The 22,744-nt window shown below is 31.7% G+C and overlaps 1 protein-coding gene across 1 annotated transcript; it reads right to left on the bottom strand.

Moving 5' to 3' along the window:
* Positions 1–1,753: 1,753 nt before the first annotated feature.
* sp4 (sp4 transcription factor) lies at positions 1,754–21,442 on the bottom strand. Its single transcript, XM_073822427.1, has 6 exons — positions 21,362–21,442; positions 16,416–17,418; positions 13,773–14,159; positions 10,545–10,749; positions 8,253–8,452; positions 1,754–2,383 (listed from the first exon to the last, which is right to left on the bottom strand). The coding sequence occupies exons 1-6, from the start codon at positions 21,428–21,430 to the stop codon at positions 2,133–2,135; spliced, it is 2,115 nt and encodes a 704-aa protein (XP_073678528.1). The 5' UTR covers positions 21,431–21,442; the 3' UTR covers positions 1,754–2,132.
* Between the last annotated feature and the right edge of the window lie 1,302 nt (positions 21,443–22,744).

Raw genomic sequence — 22,744 nt, 5'->3', positions numbered from 1 at the left:
TTTGAATAACATTTTAGATTTTTTTTTCTGCAATTCTATATTTGTAACTCAAAATTCAGACTTTTTTCCTCACAATTCTGAGTTTATATCCAACACGATCAATTCGGACATATTTTACGAGGTGGCTATTTCATATGACTTCACTTGTACGAATTCATGCAAATCGGGAAACTCGTAAAATATGTACGATTTAGCAAAAATTTTATTAATTCATACAAGTGAGGTAATACGAATTTTTACGAATTAGCCACCCTGTAAAATATGTACAAATTGCCATGAGATCGGGTTATATAAACTCAGAACTGCAATAAAAAAAAAATGTTTAAAAAAAACAATGAAAAAGGTAATTGCGACTATTTTTCTTGCTATTTTGAGTTTTTTTTCCACAATTCTACATTTGTAACTCACAATTCAGATTTTTGCTAAAGCAAACGCGAGATCCACGATTTTTACAAATTAGTACAAATTAGCCACCCTGAACAAACTGGTAGTGAGATCACATTGTTTATTTCACAATTCAGACTATTAGTTTATATCCAACCTGATCTCATGGCAATTTATACAAATTTGTATCACCTCACTTGGACAAATTCATACAATTTTTGCTAAACTGTATGTATTTTACAAGTTCCCTTATTTGTATGAATTGGTACGAATTAGCCACCTCGTAAAAAAAATGTACACATTGGTATTGAGATAACGTTGTTTGTAGCACAATTCAGACTATTTTACTTCCAATTATGAGATTTAATTTCACAATTCTGAAAAAACTGCAGAATTGAAATATATAAATGTAGAATTGCAAAAAAATTCCAAAATTGCCTTTTTTTATTCGAAAGAGGAAAAAAAAACTGAATACCGAAATGTAAACTCAGAATTATGAAAAAAAAGTCAGAATTGCAAAATATAAACTCAGAATTTAAAGAAAATGCAATTACAAAAGCAAAAAATAATTTTCTTCAAAAAATGTCTGAATTCTGTGCTTATATCTCACAAAATTATTTTTTATTCCATGACAGAATTTTTTTTTATATAAAGGTCAGAATTATGAAATATAAACTCAAAATTCAAAGAAAAATCTGAATTGCAAGATATAAACTCAGAATTATGAGAAAAAAAATCTGAATTGTGAGATATAAACAGCATTTTGAAAAAAAAGTTAGAACTGCAAGATATAAACTGAGAATTTAAAGTAAAAAAGTCATAATTGTAAAATATAAATTAAAAATAAAATGTCAGAATTGTGAGATATAAACTCAGGATTCAAAGGAAAAAAGTCAGAATTGCAAGATATAAATTCAGAATTTAAAAAAGGTCAGAATTGTGAGGTATAAACTCAGAATGAAAAAAAATCAGACTTTTAAGAAATAAATTCAGAATTAAAAATATAAAGTCAGAATTGCAAGATATGAACTCTCAGAATTCAAAGTAAAAAAAGTCAGAATTGTGAGATATAAACTTAGAATTTAAAGAAAATCAGACTTGCGAGATATAAATTCAGAATTAAAAACAAAAAGTCAAATATGCAAGATATAAACTCTCAGAATTTAAAGTAAAAGAAGTCAGAATTGTAAAATATACATATAAAAAAAGTTGTGGAAAAAAAGTCAGAATTGCAAAATATAAACTCAGAATTGAAAAAAGTCAGAACTGCAAGATATAAATTCAGGATTCACAGGAAAAAAAAAATCTGACTTGCGAAAATACAAATTCAGAATGAAAAATAAAAAGTCCGAATTGTGAGAAAGAAAAACAAAAAATCATAATTACCTTTTTTATTTCTATATCCTGTAGTGGAAACACGTTTTCGATCGAAACCACGTTGAAACAGATATATATATATATATTATTTTTGTGCATAGCGACATCTTCAGGAGCATCTGGGAACTTCTTGTGCTACTTGTAACAAAACCGGCATCTCTTAACAGCTCATACTATTCCATATTTCCATTAGATTATTCTTTGTCATAATATTTGATAGTATTAATTTTCCATATGAAAAATCGAGTGCGCTCAAACAGCTGTCCATTGTCGATAGAAAAAGAATGAAGAACATAAACAAATCAACATATAAACAAACCGACAAACGATATTGTGGTGCTTTCAGCCGATCATTTTTTTGGGAGGGAAAACTACTCGAACTCCTCCTCTAAATTGTTTGAAGTGGTGGGCGTGGCCGGGTTCGAATCCTGCGAGAGCGACGCCACCGTGACGATCCTCGGCGAGCCCAGCACCTCGTCCACCTCCTCCTCCATCTCATCTGTGGTGATGATGGTAAGTGCCGCCCCACCTTTCTTGTTCTGGTGGGTTTTGATGTGCTTTGACAGGTGGTCGCTCCGCATGAACCTCTTGGAACATTCCGGACACTCGAACCTCTTCTCACCTGAACGGGACACAGAAAATCACTTGATTATTCAGATCTGAGAAAGAACAGACACTGGTTCTGTGGTCGACTCATGTGGGTTTCTCAAAACATGATGTCTAAGGCTCAAGGTGGCCCATTACTGATTTATTGCTGATATTAATGAGGGCAAATAAAACAATAAGAAGAAATGCACATATAAACAACCACGTATTGCACTTAAAGGCATCATATAGATGAAGGAAAATCCCAAATTTTAATGCAAACCAGTGCAGTGAAAAAAATTAGGATGGCTGACTGTATATTACATTTGATGTTATATAATATATAATGTTATATATTATTATATCAGGATTCAAAGGAAAAGTCAGAATTGCAAAATATAAACTCGGAATTAAAAAAAAAAACTTGCAAGATATGAATTAAAAATTACAAATTAAAAATAAAAAGTCAGATTTGTGAGATAAACTCACAATTATGAGTAAAAAAGTCAGAATTGTGAAATACTGTTAAAACCTTAAGGATCAGTAAGATTTTTTTTTTTTTTTTTTTTTTTTTTTTGGAAACAAATCTCTTCTGCTTACCAGGCCTGCATTTATTTGATCAAAAATACAGTAAAAACAATAAAAATGTGAAATTATATTACAATTTAAAGTAGCTGTTTTCTATTTTAATAGAATTTACAATTATTCATATTATGTCATTTACCTAATTTATAGTTTATTTCTTAAGTTATGTAATAATATATAATTTAATATATTTAAAAATGTATATTATAGAATTGATTCCGGTAGTCAGAATTCTGAATTTAATTATTAAATATAGCTGCAAGCACTAGGCTAGGGAAGCATCAGAACAAGGGCAGCAATGAGTAATTGAAACCATTTTAAAGTGATTTTAGTCAAAATAGGTGAAAATGTAAAAAAAAAAAAAAAACTAGTAATACGATTTAATCGGTTATCACTTTTGACCACAAGGTGGCACTGTCTGAAAATGTTTTGAATGCTTTCAGGTCTCAATGGCACATACAAAGTTTTGTAATGGTACACCAATGTATTGGTAAAAATGTAGCATTTTCTATCATATTACTCTATTGTACCGTACTCAGTGGCAATTTCATGTTTTGTTCAGTTATAGCGCCACCAAGAGGCACAATCTCACCAAATATGTCATGTGTCCTTAGAGTGTGCCCATACATGTGTGTGTCAAATTTGGTGAAAATATCTCATTTTGTTTTGGAGTAATTAGATATTTTTCTATATGACAAGAGAAAAAATGACCGATGGATAACCTTTGGAATGGAATTTTTTGTCACTATCAAAATTTTGGCAATTGGGCATTAGTGTGTAGTCGGCACTCTATGTTTCTGTATTTTCTATGGTGGTTTTGTGTCGATCGGAGTAACGGTTTCTAAGATATTGGGAAATGTTTTTTAAGCGCTAAACCATAAGGCAAAACCTGGCATGTTTGGTATCGCTGGACTTAGAAAGGATTCAGGAGTCTACTCCTGTAAGAATAAGTCGACCACACCCAAAGTTATAAGCACGTGAATATTTGATTTTACCACTAGGTGGCGCTTATAACCATTCAGAAGTTATAAGCAAAAAGAAAAAAATTGTATCTCCTGACCAGGGGCCGGATTCACGAATATCTCCTTAAGAAATAAATTAAGAAATTTCTTAAGATAAATTCTAAGAAGTTCTCAAATATGTGACCCTGGACCACAAAACCAGTCATAAGGTTAAATTTGACAAAACTGAGATTTATACATCATATGAAAGCTAAATAAATAAGCTTTCTATTGATGTATGGTTTGTTGACAATATTTGACTGAGATACATCTATTTGAAATCAGAAATCTGAGGATGCAAAAAAATCAAAAAGACTGAGAAAATCACCTTTAAAGTTGTCCAAATTAGGTTCTTAACAATGCATATTACAAATCAAAAATTACATTTTGATATGTTTACAGTAGGAATTTTACAAAAAATCTTCATGGAACATGAACTTTACTTAATTTCTCAATGGTTTTTGGCATAAAAGAAAAATCAAAAATTTTGACCCATGCAATGTATTTTTGGCTATTGCTACAAACATACCCCAGCGACTTAAGACTGGTTTTGTGCTCCAGGGTCACATATGTTCTTAAGAACATCTTAATTTTTTTCCTTAAGAAAAAAAAAAGATACATCTATCTGAGTGAATACATGGCTGAAAACGCATTTGTAAACACTCTTTTTTGCTGTTTCTGGAGATTATCCTAATAATCATAAGCATGCACATTTTCATCACGACTTTGACTGGTGCTTGGCTTCATGTTTTTAATGCGCCGTGTTTTTGAACCGTTACTTTTAAAGGGTCTGTCTTAGGGATGTTAACCGATGATCGTTTGACCGGTGGTTGACCGTATCAACGTTAACCGGTCAAAGTTGTCGGTAGTCGGTTAAAAAAAAGTGATATCTAAATTAGGCTATTATAGACAGTGGACTATACGCTACTACAGTTAGCCATCTCATTCCTCATCTTTTTGTGTTAAGTGAACAAATTATCCCTCACACTCAATTTTTCATAACTCGCCTGTTTGTACTTAATAAACCAATAAAAACATTTGGCGCGAGGTCACAGCGTTTGGGTTCGTGCGCTCACAAGGTTTGCGAAAAGTAAAGGCAACAGGCTAAAACACTCGAGGTTAGAGCCAGGGCAGACGACAGGATGAAGCGTGCAAAGAAAAGTAGTGTGTGGGACCATTTCACCAAAAAGAATGAGACAGATGTAAGTTGCAACTTGTGTGATACAGTGCTTAAATATAGTAGCAGCACATCATCTATGATGGTTAGCACTACCTCAACTAAAGCGGCGTCTCTTCGGAGCTGTCATTTTCTTAAATGAGCCGTGGCAATGTTTCAAATGAGCTTCTAACCTAGACAAACGCCTTTATTTTCAAAGCGATCACCTTGTACCCAAACCATTTGAAACTAAGGAGCCATTTGTCCTACGATTACATACAACAAGCTCTTCGGCGCCGCGTTTGCGGGACTCATGTTTCGCGCTGTCGGGGATTTTAAAAAAGTGACGTGAGTGGCAGTGTGTGTGCGGGAGGCAGAGCGGCAGAGAGATGCGACAGAGTTGCGAAATTGCAGGCGCGGCTCGAAATGGCTGTTATTTCAAATAGCGTACCATATTAAACTAATCGGTTAACCGGTTTCAACCGGCTAATGAGGCTCGGTGGTCGGTCAAGAAATTTTTTAGTTTTCGCCATCCCTAGTCTGTCTTAAGCTTTGCCGATCAGTTTTATTCACTTTTGCGTTGTTTTTCTTCCCTCGTCCGAATGAACGCCTCCGGTATGTGTGTGCGCAAACTACAGCAAAAACGTCCTGCACATATGCGCTAAATACGACCAAAGATTATGTCGTATTTGTAGGCCAAGTAAAATAAAAAATGTTTAATTCAATCTCTGACTCGATTTTGTAAATCATAATTACATTGTTCTTAAGAATGTTTCGTGAATCTGGCCCCAGGTGCCACTGCGTCGGAACACTGCAGGTATCCTCAGGTCATGCTTGTTATAACACACACTAAGTTTGGTCTCAATCATAGACTGTAAAAAATATGGACGTAGTATCCGTGACGTCACCCGTAGGATTCTGAAGCGCTATTTTGAAGCCTGTTGTGGGCGGGATTCGGCCGTCGCCATCTTGGAAACGGGTCACCGCGCGTCACTCCCGGCTAATCAAAAATGGGCAAAAAGGCGGGACGTGGGTGGAGCTGGTTGCTGAAACCACGCCCGCCTAGCGCGACAGTGGTGACAGCAGCGGCAATCCCCCTGTCACTCAAGTGGACACGCCCTTAATTATGCTGAACTTTAAGGCTTAATATAACTTAAACGGATGAGTTATAAAAAAATTCACCCCCCTCACAGTTGACATGAAGGGCAAAACTAGCTATATAGACCAAAACCATTTTTTGAACCAGGCTGTAAACATACTTTTTTCTGCTGTAAAGTTGGGCATTTTAACATGGGGAGTCAATGGGACTGACTCTCTTTTGCAGCCAGCCTCAAGCGGCCAGTCGATGAATTGCATTTTAAGACACTTCCGTGTTGGTTTCAATAGAGAGAGCGGGAGGTTGCCCCTTGGTCTCAATCTGCCAAAACGTTGTGGAGATATAGCGTCACATCCATTTTTGCGTGCTTTTTGTAGAATTCGTTTGCGCGTTATTCGAGAACGGTTTGACTGATCAACTTGAATTCAACAACGTTTTGCCATCATGGTCTGAAGAGGATCTGAGCCAATTTTGGTGAAAATCAGACAAACCGTCTAGGACGAGTTTGAAAAAGTAGGTTGTGTGCCTTACAGTTCAAAATTTATTAGCATAAACATGAGTGAAATTTTGGACAAGTGGTGGCACTACAGAGTTTGAGTTAGAGACTACAAATTTGCTATGGTTAATGTTGCGACTGTCCTCTATCAGTGTGACAAGTTACACAACTTTCCCACAAGCGGTTTTATGGGCAGCTATAGACTCAAGAGCGGAATAAACGAAGCAGAAGGAGAAGAAGATAACGCCAACAGATACAATAGGTGTCATCGCACCTTCGTTGCTTGACCCCTAAATATGTCATGGAATGTCACAATAAATAAATAATTTCTATAAAAAATATAAAATACTAATAAATTGAAGTGAAATTTATTAAACATAAAAAAATGACATGAAATACACCTTAAAATTAAATAAACAAGTGAATAACATGAAATACACCTTTAAATGAAATGACGCAAACAATAAAACAAATCAATATATCATGAAATTAATCAATAATTATAAGCCTAATCAAAAGTGAATGTAAATAATTATGTGGTGTGAAATGTAAAATGTGGCAAATAACCTGAAATAAGATGTTATATACACCTTGAAATGAAAAAATGGCATGAAATATGCCTTGAAATAACCTATAAAAGGGCGGGGTTACCATACATGCTTTGTTTTAAATTTGTTTTTATGGGTTGTTTATACGATATAAAATACTATATAATATTTAAGTCTCTTCTGCTCATTAAGGCTGCATTTATTTGATCAAAAATACAGAAAAAAAACAGTAATATTGCAAAATGTTATTACAATATAAAATAATGTTTTTTATTTCAATTTACTTTAAGATATAATTTATTCCTGCGATGCAAAGCTGAATTTTCATCAGCTGTTACTCCAGTCTTAAATGTCACATAATCCTCAGAAATCATTCTAATATTCTGATTTGTTATTACATTTATCAATGTTGGAAACGGGTGTAAATATTTTTTCGGAACCTGTGAATTTTTTCAGGATTCTTTGATGAATAACAAGTTAAAAAGAACAGCATTTATTTAAAATATAAATCTTTTCTAACAATGTAAATCTATACTATCACTTTTTATTAATTTAACACATCCTTGGTAATAAAAGAAAGAATAAAAATTGACCGACCCCAAACTTTTGAACAGTAGTGTATATTGTTAGAAAACCTTTTTATTTGAAATAAATGCTGTTCTTTTGAACCTTTAATGATCAAAGAATCCTGAAAAAAAGGTTCATTGTTTCCAAAAAAATATTAAGCAGCACAACTGTTTCCAACACTAATAATAAATCAGGATATTAGTATTAATTAGATTTTTTTTTAAATGTTGTATAAATAATTGCATTGCATTTTATCGAAATATACTGCATTCAGTGCCAAGAAGTTTAAATTAAAATAACAGTTTCAACCAACATTTGTCTGTGCTGTATTTTCTGGAGCTGACAGGAGTTTGATTGGTTAATCAGTCTGGCTGATAGAAACATGCACATGTTCATTTGATTCCTCCTGTGCATCTGTTCCATCCTGTTGCGTGCATGTGTGTGGGTGTTTACGCACCTGTATGCGTCCTGCGATGCCGCTGAAGCTCGTCGCTCCTGGTGAAGCGTTTCCCGCAGAAGATCCAGTTGCAGACGAATGGCCTCTCTCCCGTGTGCCAGCGCAGGTGAGCCCTCAGGTGAGACGTTTTGCCATAAACCTTCCCGCAACCCTCCATGTGACACACGTGCTGCTTCTTCTTTGACGGGTCACTGTTATTTCTGTCAGAACACACAGAAATTAATTAAAAAAATTGCTTTAGCTGGCCAAAACACAAATTGAAATCTGCTAAAGAGACTTTTAACATTTATAATATCTTTATATTAGCTTTTTTTTTACTGTTTTATTTACTAAAAACTTTTGATCTCACAATATTTACTTTATGTTTATTTGTCACAATTTGAATTGAATTTGAATTGAATATGATTTTTTTTCAGAATTGTGAGATTTCAACTCAGAATTCCAAGAAAATATGAATTACCTTTTTTATTTTTTAATCTGTGACAGAAAAAAACAGTTGCAATTCTAACTTTTCTTAGAATTTCACTTTATATCTTGCAATTATAACTATTTTCTTAAAATTTTAAGTTTATACCTTACAATTCTAACTTTTTTTTTTAGAATTAAGTTCATACCTTGCAATTCTAACAATTTTTCTTAGAATTCTAAGTTTATATCTTACAATTCTAACAATTTTTCTTAGAGTTCTAAGTTTATACCTTACAATTCTAACAATTTTTCTTAGAGTTCTAAGTTTATACCTTACAATTCTAACAATTTTTCTTAGAATTCTAAGTTCATACCTTACAATTCTAACAATTTTTCTTAGAATTCTAAGTTCATACCTTACAATTCTAACAATTTTTCTTAGAATTCTAAGTTTATATCTTGCAATTCTAAGTATTTTCTTAAAATTCTAAGAGTATACCTTGCAATTCTAACCTTTTTCTCTCCCACAATTTTGACATTTTTCCAGAATTCCCATTCTAACTATTTTATTAGAATTCTCACTTTATATCTTGCAATTCTAGGTATTTTCTTAAATCTTTAAGTTTATACGTTACAATTCTAACAATTTTTTTTTGAGAATTTTAAGTTTATATCTTGCAATTCTAACATTTTTTTTGAGAATTTTAAGTTTATATCTTGCAATTCTAACAATTTTCCTCAAAGTTTATACCTTACAATTCTAACAATTTTTCTTAGAATTCTAAGTTTATATCTTGAAATTCTAAGTATTTTCTTAAAATTCTAAGTTTATACCTTGCAATTCTAACCTTTTTCTCTCCCACAATTTTGACTTTTTTCCATAATTCCCATTCTAACTATTTTATTAGAATTCTCACTTAATATCTTGCAACTATAACTATATTATAACTATTATAACTTCTAGGTATTTTCTTAGAATTATGAGTTTATGTCTTACAACTCTAAGTTTTTTTCTTAAAATTCTAAATTTACATCTTCTAATTCTAACCCTTTTTTTTGGAATTCTGAGTTTATATCTTGCCATTCTAATTTTTTAGAATTCTGTTTATATCTTGCAATTCTAACTTTTTCATTTTAAGTTTGTCTTGCAATTCTATTTTCTTAGAATTCTAAGTTTATATCTTGCAATTCTAAGTATTTTCTTAAAATTCTAAGTTTATACCTTGCAATTCTAACTTTTTCTCTCCCACAATTTTGACTTTTTTCCATAATTCCCATTCTAACTATTTTATTAGAATTCTCACTTTATACCTTGCAATTATAACTATTATAACTTCTAGCTATTTTCTTAGAATTATGAGTTTATGTTAAGTTTTTTTCTTAAAATTCTAAATTTACATCTTCTAATTCTAACCCTTTTTTTTGGAATTCTGAGTTTATATCTTGCAATTCTAACTTTTTCATTTTAAGTTTGTCTTGCAATTCTATTTTCTTAGAATTCTAAGTTTATAACTTACAATTCAAAGTTATTTCTTAGAAGTCGAATTAGAGTTTATATCTTTATTCTGTTGCAGAATAAAAAATGTAATTACAACTTTTTATCTTGCAAAACTGAAACTTTTCTCAGAATTGCAAGATGTAAACTCTAAGCCAAAAGTCCAAATAGTGAAATAAAAAAAAGTCAGAATTGAGAAATAAAATGATACAATTTCTTTTATCTTTTTTATGCCATGACGGACATGCCAACAGCATGAAGGAGGAAAAACTAAAGAGCATGAAAGTCTTTTAATCCCCTGGTTTAATCTCTTTCGGTTCATCCACTTGTACAATCTCATATTACACTCCTTTATTCCTCGTTCCCTCTGTTTTTATTTTCAGACGTACCTCCCCTCTCCATCCCTGCAGTTGGGGCAGGAACAGGCCACCCTGCGCAGCCTTTTGCTGGGCTGACCCTCCTGGTCTGACGGGCTCTGGACCTGACCCATCTGGTCTGGACTCACTGCGTTCAGGGTCGTGCTGCTGATGTTACCAACAGTGACCGTCACTGGGGCAGATTGAACTTTGACCCCTTCTTGACCCTGCTGCTGACCTGTTGGAATTCACAAACAGCACAGCTGATTAAATCACTCTGTGAACAGCTGATTGAGAAAACTGTTCAAAACATCAGCAGATTTTGGAGAGTTTGTGAGTTCCAGTTGAAATCTGTTAAAACAGCCCTTATTTTCCATAAGAAAAGCTAGTCAACAGTGGATCCAGACATGCAAAGGCCAATAACAAAGAGTCTGCAATCTGACACCTTACCAAGCATTTGGAAACAACATTTAGACTCCGACTCATAAAATATAAATGCCTTAATTTGCCATTTTACTTCATGAGTAATGAACAGTCTATGGAAAAACACACAACTACATTTCATGCTACTGTTCCACACTAGTTTACTATGGTTTGAGAAAACACTAAATAAAAATTAAACATCAAATAGTTTTAATCAAGAAACAGCGGCCATATATTACACTTTGGATAAATGGGTTTAAAATATTGTGATTATTACAACATCTATTAATAACTCATGCCTTCTCCTCAAAAACCAAGGGGAAAAAATATATTTTCCAGTTTAAATGAAATGTTAATCTTTATGAATTTTTCCAGACAAATAAGCACATTTACATCACACAAATTTTGATTATTGTAATAAATAAATCTTAATAAATAAATAAGAGTTGTTTTAGTATTGAGATATTACAGTTTTGATTAATATTTTGCATTAATTTTTATTTTTATATTTTGTTTTCATTTTAATTGTAGCTAGTTTTAGCAGTTTTGTTTGTGTTTTTGTAATTTTTATTAGTTTTTAAAAATGTCTACAATTTATTATTTTTTATTAGTTTTAGTTTTCTATATATTTTTTAATACATTTTATTTTAGTTTTACTTATTTTAGTTAAGCTGAGAAAGGTTGCTCAAACAGAGTTTATTTTTTATATTTTCTTTTACTTCAGTTCAAGTTTTTTTTAATAACTCAATATTTTAAAATAAATTAATAATAAATAAATAAATACCTTGCATACCAGTCTTATTTTAGTATCACTGAGATACTAATATAGTAATATAGTGAATTAATATTTTGAATTTGTATTTACTTCTATAGTTTTATACTTGCAGTTTTCATTTTAATTTTAGTTCCTTTTTGTAATTTTGTTCATTTGTTTTTATTATTTTAATTATTTTTATTTTAATTAGAGCTAGTTTTAGGAATTTAGTTTTTATTAGTTTATTAAGAATATTTCCATATATATTTTGTTGATGTTTTTTATTAATAAATATTTTTAGTATCTAAATATAAATATTTTAGTATCGCTGAGATATTACTACAGTTTTTGATAAAGATTTTGAACTAGTTTTAATTTTTTATACTTTCTGTTTTCACTTTAATCAGTTTTTGTCATTTATATTTTTATTAACTGTTTAATTAAGTATTGCAGTTTTTGTAATTTTCCTGATGTGTTTTTATTATTTGTATTTGTAATATGCCTATAAATAATTATTAATTTTATTTCAGCTTCAGTTTTAATTATTTTTGTACATGAAGTTAAACTTAAATGAACGGAAATATATTTTTTAAATATTTTATTTTAATTTAGTTAAAGTGTATTTTATTTCAATGAATAAAGCTTTTTTATGTTTTTAGTTTTAGTTAACAATAAAAACCCTCCTACATATTCACTACTATAATGTGAAAAAAGTGAATTATTTTATTAATTATTTTTTTAAATTTCACTATTTTTTATTATTTTTATTAACCATTTAATTCATTATTTTAGTTTTTGTAATTTTGTTGATGTGTTTTTATTTGTATTATTTTTAATATGCCTATAAATAATAATCCATTTTATTTCAGTTCCAGTATTAATTATTTTTGTACGTAAAGTTAAACTCAAATAAACATTTTTTTAAAAATATTTTATTTTAATTCAGTTAAAGTGTATTTTATTTCAATTAATAAAGCTTTTTTGTTTTTAGTTTTAGTTAACAATAAAAACCCTCCTACATATTCACTAGTATAATGTGAAAAAAGTGAATTATTTTATTATTTTTTTTAAATTCATTATTTTTTATTATTTTTATTAACCATTTAATTCATTATTTTAGTTTTTGTAATTTTGTTGATGTGTTTTTATTTGTATTATTTTAATATGCCTATAAATAATTATCCATTTTATTTCAGTTTCAGTTTTAATTATTTTTGCACGTAAAGTTAAACTCAAATAAACATTTTTTTTTAAATATTTTATTTTAATTTAGTTAAAGTGTATTTTATTTCAATTAATAAAGCTTTTTATGGTTTTAGTTTTAGTTAACTATAATAACTTTGCCTCATTCTCAGAAAAAGTAAATTATTTATTTTAAAAATATAGTTTTAGATTTTTTTTTTATTTTTATTAACAATTTAATTAATTATTTTAGTTTTTGTAATTTTGTTGATGTATTTTTATTTGTATTATTTTTAATATGCCTATAATTAATTATCCATTTTATTTCAGTTCCAGTTTTAATTATTTTTGCACATAAAGTTAAACTCAAATAAACATTTTTTTTTAAATATTTTATTTTAATTTAGTTAAAGTGTATTTTATTTCAATTAATAAAGCTTTTTATGGTTTTAGTTTTAGTTAACTATAATAACTTTGCCTCATTCTCAGAAAAAGTAAATTATTTATTTTAAAAATATAGTTTTTGATTTTTTTATTATTTTTATTAATCATTTAATTAATTACGTTTTAAACGGTATATTGTTTTTACATCACAGCAGTACTTTCTGTACTGCTTTTTCTGTATTTACACAGATGTAAACAAATCAATCACTGAAATGATTTCATGAAACTGAGACTAGCACTAATTACACAAAAATGTTCAAACATAAGGGGAAATGTGCTTAATTTTCAGGAAAATATTGTCATAACGCAAAAATGTTAACAGGGTTTAAACAAAAGCTACATCTGCTTGCACAAAATGATTCTGAGCTGAACATAAACAAGTTTTTCCTTGAATAAATTCAAATCGCTAAATTATTTATGATTCAACAGGTGTCACATGACAGGTGGGAGGCTCTTACCTTGCACACCGGTGATGGTGAGCGGGACGCCCTGCACCTGCACTCCAGCCGCGCCCAAACCGGCGATGTTCACCGTCTGCACCCCGGTCCCAGTGGGCAGCTGGGCGGCGCTGAGTGTGATGGGCGACCCGCCGAGCGTCAGCGGAGCGATCTGCGTGAACGTCCCTCCACTCGCGTTGGACGTCACGGGGGCGAGCGTCAGCTGCTGGGGCATGCCGGCGTTCTGGACCTGGACCGTCTGCCAGCTGATCTGTCCCGACGGGGTGATCGTGGGCGTCCGGATCAGAACCTGCGTGGGATTCTGGAAGGCCTGCAGCTGGAGGTTCTGCTGCATTGGTTGTAACGTCTGTATGGAGCCCTGGACGACCTGCTCATTTCGACAGCAAACTGTGATTTAGTCTTTAGTCATATTTTAGTCATTTGAATTGTTTTAGTTTTAGACGACTAAATCTACAGTAGCAAGTAGTAAGAAAGAAATGTTGCTAAAATTAAGTAAGATTTATTTTAGATTTTATTTCAGTTGAAGTTCATAATTTCAGTAACTACGTATTTCAAAATGCGTAAATACTAGGGGTGGGCATAGATTAATTTTTTTAATCTAGATTAAATCTTGGAATTAATCTAGATTAATCTAGATTAAAATGGCTAATTTGAATTCTGCTGAAGGCATTCAGAATATGTGTGCTTCCCAAATAATGACTAAAAGTCTTTGAGAATGGATCATAAAGCTCATAAAGCTGTTCTATGATAATTTGTTGATGAAAATAAATTATGTTCAATTAGATGTACTTGTGTTTACTAACTAACTAACAATGAAATTATTTTTTCTACCTATTAGATTGTGTTTTTTTTAACGTCAACACCTACCCAACCCATTACATGTTACACGGTACTTTTATTTTGACAGGTTGCCGTGAAGTTTCTGTGTATACAGTATGATATGATGCTAGTTTTCTCAAATGAAACGGTAAAAGTGACACTCACAGCAGTTTGGGAGATTGAGTTTATCTGTTCATGTGAGATGAAAATGCCAAAAATTACCGGGAGCGTCACGTGTGTTTCAGTATGCGTGTAGTAAAAGCTCGTCTCCATCATTCATACATACAGCTAGGCAAACGGAACATACCGGATTCATATTAAAACGGTCTTTTTGCATTTCAGTTTTCACATACACTAGTCCATATCGCGATTTGAATTAAGTGACTGACCAACATTTGATTTATGAATCCAAAAAACGACGAATTTACGTGCCATTTCGCTATACTAGATTCGGTTTTTATGAATGGAGGACGACGCGATCCCGTCTGTGTTTTGGCGGAGGAGACTTAAACGCGCGACCATATTCTATAGTCTTCGGTATACATCCGTGTTAAACTATCAAGGTGAAAGTCATCATAGCTTGCGTAGTTTAGACCCAGCTCCCAACCCAAATTTGAGAATAGATTAACGGCGATATTTTTTTTATCGCGCGATAAGAGTTTCACGTTAACGCAGCACGTTAACGCCGATAACGGCCCACCACTAGTAAATACATACATTGCATACCAGTTTTATTTTAGTTTTTATTATTAATTTTATTATTTAGTTATTAAATTTTATTACTTTTGATTTTTATTAACCGTTGTCCCTCCCAAACTGTTTCGTCTCTTAATAATAAATCTGTAAAATAAATAAATAACTGTTGTTTTAGTATTGCGATATCATTAGTTTTTATTAATATTTAGCAATTTTTATTATATTATTTTTTAGATTTTGTTTTCAATTTAATTGTAGCTAGTTTTAGCAATTTTGTTAGTTTTTTCATTTTTATTAGTTTGTAAAAAATTGTCTATATAAGTTTTATTTTATTTATGTTAAAGCTTATAATTGTAATAACTAAATATTTCAAAATAAATAAATATATACCTACATAGCATACCAGTTTGATTGTAGTATCGTTGAGATAATATTTAGAACAAATTAAAAAAAAAAAATTTATACTTGCTGTTTTCATTTTAGTTTTTTGTAATTTTGTCGAGGTGTTTTTATTAGTTGTATATTTGTATTTTAAATATGCCTAAATAGATTTATTAATTTTATTTGTTTGTTATTTAGGTACATAAAATAAACTAAAATAAACTGAAATGTTTAACCATTGTCTTACGTATATATATATATATATATATATATATATATATATATATATACATATATTTTTTTTTGTGGGGAGGGGGGGGGGTCCCAGTTAAAGTTAATTTAAATTTTATTTCAAGTAATAAAGGTTTTTTGTTGATGATTTTACTTTTTGTTAACTAAAATAACCCTCCTACATACATTCTACTATAAAGTGGATTTTATTTATTTTTATTAAGTATTTATTACATTTTATTATTTTTATTTTTATTAACTGTTCTCCCTCCCTAACACTTTTATCTCATTTTTATTTGTTAAACAATGCATAAAATAATAAATATGTATTTATATATTTAATATATACACACACATTTTTTCCAGTTAATTCTATTCCAAGTAATAAAGTTTTAATTTTAATTAACTATAATAACCTTCCTTCATTTTTCATAATGTGAAGTCATTCAAAACAAGTTTTTGTTTAGTCATCTCATTTTGTGGGTGAAAAAAATGTCGCTGACGAAACATGAACACTGACCTGCTGCTGGGGCGACTGGATCTGTATCTGCTGGAGAACCGGATGCCCCACGATTTGGAACTGCTGGATTTGTCCGGCCTGGTCAGATTGGAGGCCATTGGATTGACCCAGATTCTGGCCGTCCGACTCTCCCGCCTGACCGTCCTTCTGGCTTTCGGTTCCGGCGGACGCCACGGATAACGTCGTGGCATCTGTAGACGTGGCGACGATGGCGTCGCTGGTGGTTGTGCACGTGGATTCCGCTGTGCTTACTTGGCTTCCGTTGGAAATGCTTCCGTCGGCCGATTGGACGAGTTGCACCGAAGCTCCGCCTCCCGCGGCGACGTTATTGATAACCGGCAGCGCCAAAGTCACGCCACCGAGGTTGATGGGCACAGTGGTCACCATAGGCGCTTGCGTACCCTGAATGGTTTGCAGCTGCAAAGGGAACGACGGCCTGATCTGAAGCGGGATCGTCTGGTTTTGCGCGACGATGCTGGCCGAACCGGCCCGTTGGGGCGTGGCCAAAATGGCTTGGTTGTTTCCAGTGGGAATGAGCTGGATCTGTTCGGGCTGGACGCTTAAGGCCGCGGGGTTACTCGGGCTGATTTGGATCTGCTGTCCGTCGGCGGTCTGGAGGTGTGGGATGACTTGATACTGAATCCCACCGGATGAGTTCGGCAGATTCTGCACCTGGATGATTTGAAACTGTTGCTGCTGCTGCTGTCCAGGTGCGTTATTCGAAGCCACCGCTTTGAGCTTTCGCCCTGCAGCACCCTCTGTTGCCTGCTGCTGAACGCCATCCTTGGTCGCAGGGGAAGTGGCTATGATCTGCCAGCCGTTTCCTGTTAGCTGTGCAGGAACCAGCTCTAGCTGGTGTGTGGGGTTTTGAAGCTGAAGCAGACCCTGGTTGGGGTCGATTATTATCTGTTGTTGCGTGGCCGCCTGACCCTCGCCGCCAACACCACCAATTTTGCTGCATGTCGCCGCCAGCAATGCAAGAGGAGACGGCTGTGCATCCTACAAACACACACACACACACACACACACACAGAGAAAGAGTGAGATGTCAGTGTCAGCAGATGTGGGCGGGCTCACAGGAAGAGTAAGTGTGCGTGTGAACCACAGACTCTCCATTTCACGATCAAGGCCTCCAGAGACAAACTATTCATGATGAAAAACTCATTCGAAGGGCTTTCTGTTAAAACTGACTCATGAATATTATACACAAACATTTTGAGTGCACTGCGTTGCAAAAGTCTAAAAACACTGGTGTTTTCCAATACAAAGAGTATTTAGAATTATAATTTACATTATGTAATTATTTATTATTCATTTTCTATTGTTATTTATATTTAGAAATGAAATGTAATTATCATTTTTTGAACTATCAAAATAATTTATTTATCTGTATTTATTTTGCATTAAGGACATTCTCCTAGCAGTCACATAAAATATTGCAAAGATTTGTGAATATATAATTACGAATATATTTGAGTGAAAATATATTTAGCTCCTATTATTATTAATATATTATTATTATTATTATTATTATTATTAAAACAATATTATATCATCCTCTGTTTTCACATAGATTATTAACGTATAAATTGTTGTCATAAATATATTGAAGTGAAAATGTGAATTTGCAAATATCTACTGCTTATATTGTTTTTTTCTTATATTATTAGTAATATGATATTTTTTTTTTATTATATTATTAATATAACAATATAACAGTAGTACTGTTTCTGACATGAACAAAACATGATTATTATTCTCTATTATATTTAATAATTTTTTTGCTTTTTGCTTTAATGACAGCAGCACTGGAGCAATTATATTATATTGTTATTATTTAAAATATTTTATTTACATTTTAAATGTATATAAATATAAATATAGTAGGAATTTTTAATTATTGTCTGCCTATATTTTAGTATTTATTTATTTATTTGCTTGATGTAATGGCAGTAGCACTGGAACTGACATGAAAATTATTAGGTTATCACAAATAATAATAATAATAATAATAATAAAAACAAAAAGAATATATATATATATATATATATATATATATATATATATATATATATTATATATATATATATATATATATATATAAATTATAAATATTTTTAAATATTAAATAATATATGTGCATGAATTTGAGATTCTTATTCTTATTTAATATAAATATAATTTACACAATTTATATTTGATTATTTATATTACTTATAATTAGAATTAGCCTGTATTTTGGAATTACTGAATACTGAATTTTTAAAATATATTTCTAAAAGTGAGGGGGAAAATGACTGGACAATTTTATCAAATGTATTTATTTACTTATTTTGCATTAATGACAGCAACACTGTCATTATCTTTGCTGTCACATAAAATATGTAATTATTTATTAATTTATAATTATAAATATATTTGAGTGAAAATGTACTTATATATAAATAAATCTAAATCTAAATAAAAAGATATAAAATATATTTAGCTCCTATTATTAATAATATAGTATTAGTAGTAGTAGTTCTTAATATTATTATTATAACTGCAACACATGAAAAAAAAGTTGATCATCCTCTTTGTTTTCACATGAATTATTTACGTATATAATATTATAATAAATATATTTGAAAGAAATGGGAATTTGCAAATATCTTCTGCTTAAATTATTGTTTTGCCAATATTATTATTATTAATATGACAAAATAACATTAGTACTGTTGCTGACATGAACAAAACTTGATTATCAATCATTTTTTTCTCACCAAAATTATTTTGTATTATTGTATTACGCAAAATTTTAAATATATTTTTGTGAAAATGTACTAGAATTTAAAAATATTGTCTGCTTATGTAATTAATTAATGTATTGCTTTAATGACAGCAGCATTGGGGCTGACATGAACAAAACAATTCTATTTTTTAATATTATTATTTATTTATATTTAAAATATTTTATTTGAATTTTAAATATATTTCAGAGAAAATGTAGTAGAATGTTTAAATATTGTCTGCCTATATTTTAGTATTTATTTATTTATTTGCTTGCTTTAATGGCAGCAGCACTGGAACTGACATGAAAAAAAATTATCAGGTTATCTGTTATAACAAATAATAATAATAATAATAATAATTTTACTAATTAAAGACATTTAGGTCAAATATGTGAAAGAATTTGAGAAAGACTTCTCTTATTTTATTTATATTTTTATTATTTTATTTTTAAAACATTTTTGTTTTAATGACAGCAGCACTGGTGCTGACATAAAACATAATATTCAGGTTTTCTTTTTGAAATTTATTTTTATATTATTAATTTTTACTAATTAAAGACATTTAAATAAAATATGCACAACATTTTGAGAAAGACTTTTCCTATTCCTTTTTAATTTATATTTTTAGTATTTAATTATTTGTTGCTTTAATGACAGCAGCACTGGTGCCAGCATAAAATATAATTATCAGGTTCCCTTTGTTGTCACAAAACTTATGTATATTTATGTTATGTTTATTATATTATTTATATTTAATAAAATTAATAAAATACATTTCAGTACAATCGGGTATTTTTCTTATTATTTAACTATTTATTTAATATTATAATTTTTTACTAATTAAAGACATAAGTAAAATATTGCAAGGATTTTTTCTTATTTTATTTATATTTTTATTATTATTTTTTGCTGACAAAACATAGTTTTTAGGTTCTCTTTCTTGTCACAAAATTACATTTCTTATTTATGTTATGTTTATTATATTATTTCTATTTACAAATAAAATACATTTCAGTACAAAGGGGTACAAGTGTTTTTCTTAAGTTCTTAGTATTTATTTATTTTTATATTATTAATCTACTAATTAAAGACATTTAAGTAAAATATTGCAAGAATTTGAGAAAGACTTTCTTATTTTATTTTTATTATTATTTTTTGCTGACAAAACATAATGTTCAGGTTCTCTTTCTTGTCACAAAAATTATATTTCTTATTTATGTTATGTTTATTATATTAACAAATAAAATACATTTATTTTTCAATGTATTTTTCTTATTTATTTATCTTTTTTATTATTAATATTTACTAATTAAGACATTTAAGTAAAATATTGCAAGAATTTGACAAAGACTTCTTCTTATTTTACTTATTTTTATTTTTTGTTGACAAAACATAATTTTCAGGTTCTCTTTCTTGTCACAAAAAATCTGTTGTTTATTATATTATTTAGATTTACAAACAAAATAAACGTCTTTTTCAAAAGTTATTTTCTTATTTATCTATATTTATTTATTTTTATTTGAGTAATCTTTACTAACTAAAGACATTTAAGTAAAATATTGCAGGAATTTAAGAAAAAAAACTTTTATTTTACTTATTTTTTGCTGAGAAAACATTATTTTCAGGTTCTCTTTCTTGTCACAAAAATTATATTTCTTACTTATATTATGTTTATTATATTATTTACATTTACAAATAAAATCCATTTCTTTTTCAATGTCTTTTTCTTATTTATTTATGCTTTAATGGAGCTGACACGAACATAACATAATTTCCATGTATTATTCTCACAAATTTGGTAGCACTTAATTGGTGACCAGAAAAGCAAATTCATAAATGTGAATTCTTTCCTTAATGCCAATTTGTTTCTTAAACTATTTTAAAGCTGTTTCAGACTTCTGCACACCATTGCATGTTTGTGCAAAATCATTATAATGAACCGTTTGTTCTGATTCCGTAATGCTAAAGATTAAAAGTGTTACCTAACCCGGTTCACAAATGTTTTATCAAAGTACTGCAAAGCATAACAGGTTAAGACAGGAACAGTGTGAATGCGTGCAACGGTGCACCGAAGCGCCCTGCAATAATCAGGAAGTGCTTTTGGTGCAGAAACAAGTGGGCACTTAAGTCTTATTAGACACCATTTGAGTCAAACTTGACATTTGTGATACCTGCGATCCAGAACTTTTCCCTTTCGTACCAGCTTCACCTCCGCTGGCTTTCCCCCCATCGCTGGCCATGGCTTCCTTCTTCTGATCTGCAAAAAGTCAAATGTCAAACCCAAAAGCAATGTGGCAAAGTTGAATTTGGAGTTGGAAATGAAACAGATGCAATGCAATGCATGACAAAAAAGGCCAGGTTTTTCTAAAGCAAAGCATCCCAGACCCCTAAACACAGCAATATCTGGCAAAGCAAGCTCTCCTGTCCCTTACAGGCATTGCACAAGAGACAAAACTGATCAATGGGCACAAATAAACAGCAGATCCCATATGAAAGTGGGGGGACAGCGATGGATAGATGGCACAGACGCACGCATGGAAAATGAAGGGGTGGAGACGCATAAGGAGGGGAGGGTACGTACCACTCATTCCGCATTAATAAAACCCGGAGAGGAGTTGTTTAAGAGAAAAAAGGCCGGACGCCGTGGAAGGCAGGCAGAAGGCAGGCAACAGCCCAGCAGAAGGACGGCCTATTTTCTCCAGCGGCCGCAGACTGTGGCGCAGCTCTGACGCACGGACCCACCCCGCCAGGAAGGGCGGTGCCAATGCAAAAACACCCTTCAATAACGGAGCACAAAATGCCGAGCGAGTCCGAGCGGCTCGGGTCGAACGGTGGCGGTCCCGTGCGGGCCTTATCTGCGCGGTTAGATCCGGAATTAAATAATATTCCTCCGCGGATAAATCTGCAGGTCTGTCAGAGATCGCCGTCTGCGCGAAGGCCCACCCACTTCCATTTAAATATCTAGCAATGCCAAACCACGCTGTCCCGCTGCGTTTTTACCTATCCCGGATGTTTTTGTGTGCGGTTATTCGGCGAAATTCACTCACGACATTTCCCGTAATTTCCAATTGTTCACTTTTTTGATGCACAATTGCATTTGAGGCACACTAAAATTGCTGTGGCTTTTGTGGGCGGATGCTCCCCTCCCACATATTCAGATTGGACGGGAACCTTCGGTGGGCGTGGTGACGCTTGGGGCTTGTAGTTTCGAAGCGCGCGGCGCGCGTTCGCTTCCGAACGCCGTTGGACTACAAGGAACTACAAGTCCCATGCTGGCGGGAGTGACGTTGCGTAAGGGGGTGTTATCATGTTCGGTTGTTCGGAATGAAGAAGGGCGGGCTCTTGTGGTATGTGGGGGTTGGGCGAATGGAAACGGGTGGAGAAACACGAACCACCGGCCCAGTTCGGCGAAACACACGCCCTGAAGTCTATCACGACTGGTAAATGGAATAAATAAATAACGCTTTGGAACGATAACGGTACAATAACTGTTGAGGCCTCGCGTCTCTTTGAAATGGCGACACCAAAATGCCGCGAAAACTATTTGGACACTT

The sequence above is a fragment of the Garra rufa genome, chromosome 17, assembly GCF_049309525.1.
Source record: "Garra rufa chromosome 17, GarRuf1.0, whole genome shotgun sequence".
NCBI classification, from domain to species: domain Eukaryota; kingdom Metazoa; phylum Chordata; class Actinopteri; order Cypriniformes; family Cyprinidae; genus Garra; species Garra rufa.
Note: the sequence above shows the minus strand (reverse complement) of the source record. Positions and strands in the feature narration are given on the sequence as shown.

Bases quoted from the DNA above. Each gene is read 5' to 3' on its own strand.
- sp4 (XM_073822427.1), bottom strand. From the start codon at position 21,430: ATGGCCAGCGATGGGGGGAAAGCCAGCGGAGGTGAAGCTGGTACGAAA. The intron at 14,160-16,415 runs GTGTTCATGTTT...ACTAAATCACAG, and splicing joins GTCGCCCCAGCAGCAGGTCA to TTTGCTGTCGAAATGAGCAG. The intron at 8,453-10,544 runs GTACGTCTGAAA...GTGTTCTGACAG, and splicing joins TGCAGGGATGGAGAGGGGAG to AAATAACAGTGACCCGTCAA.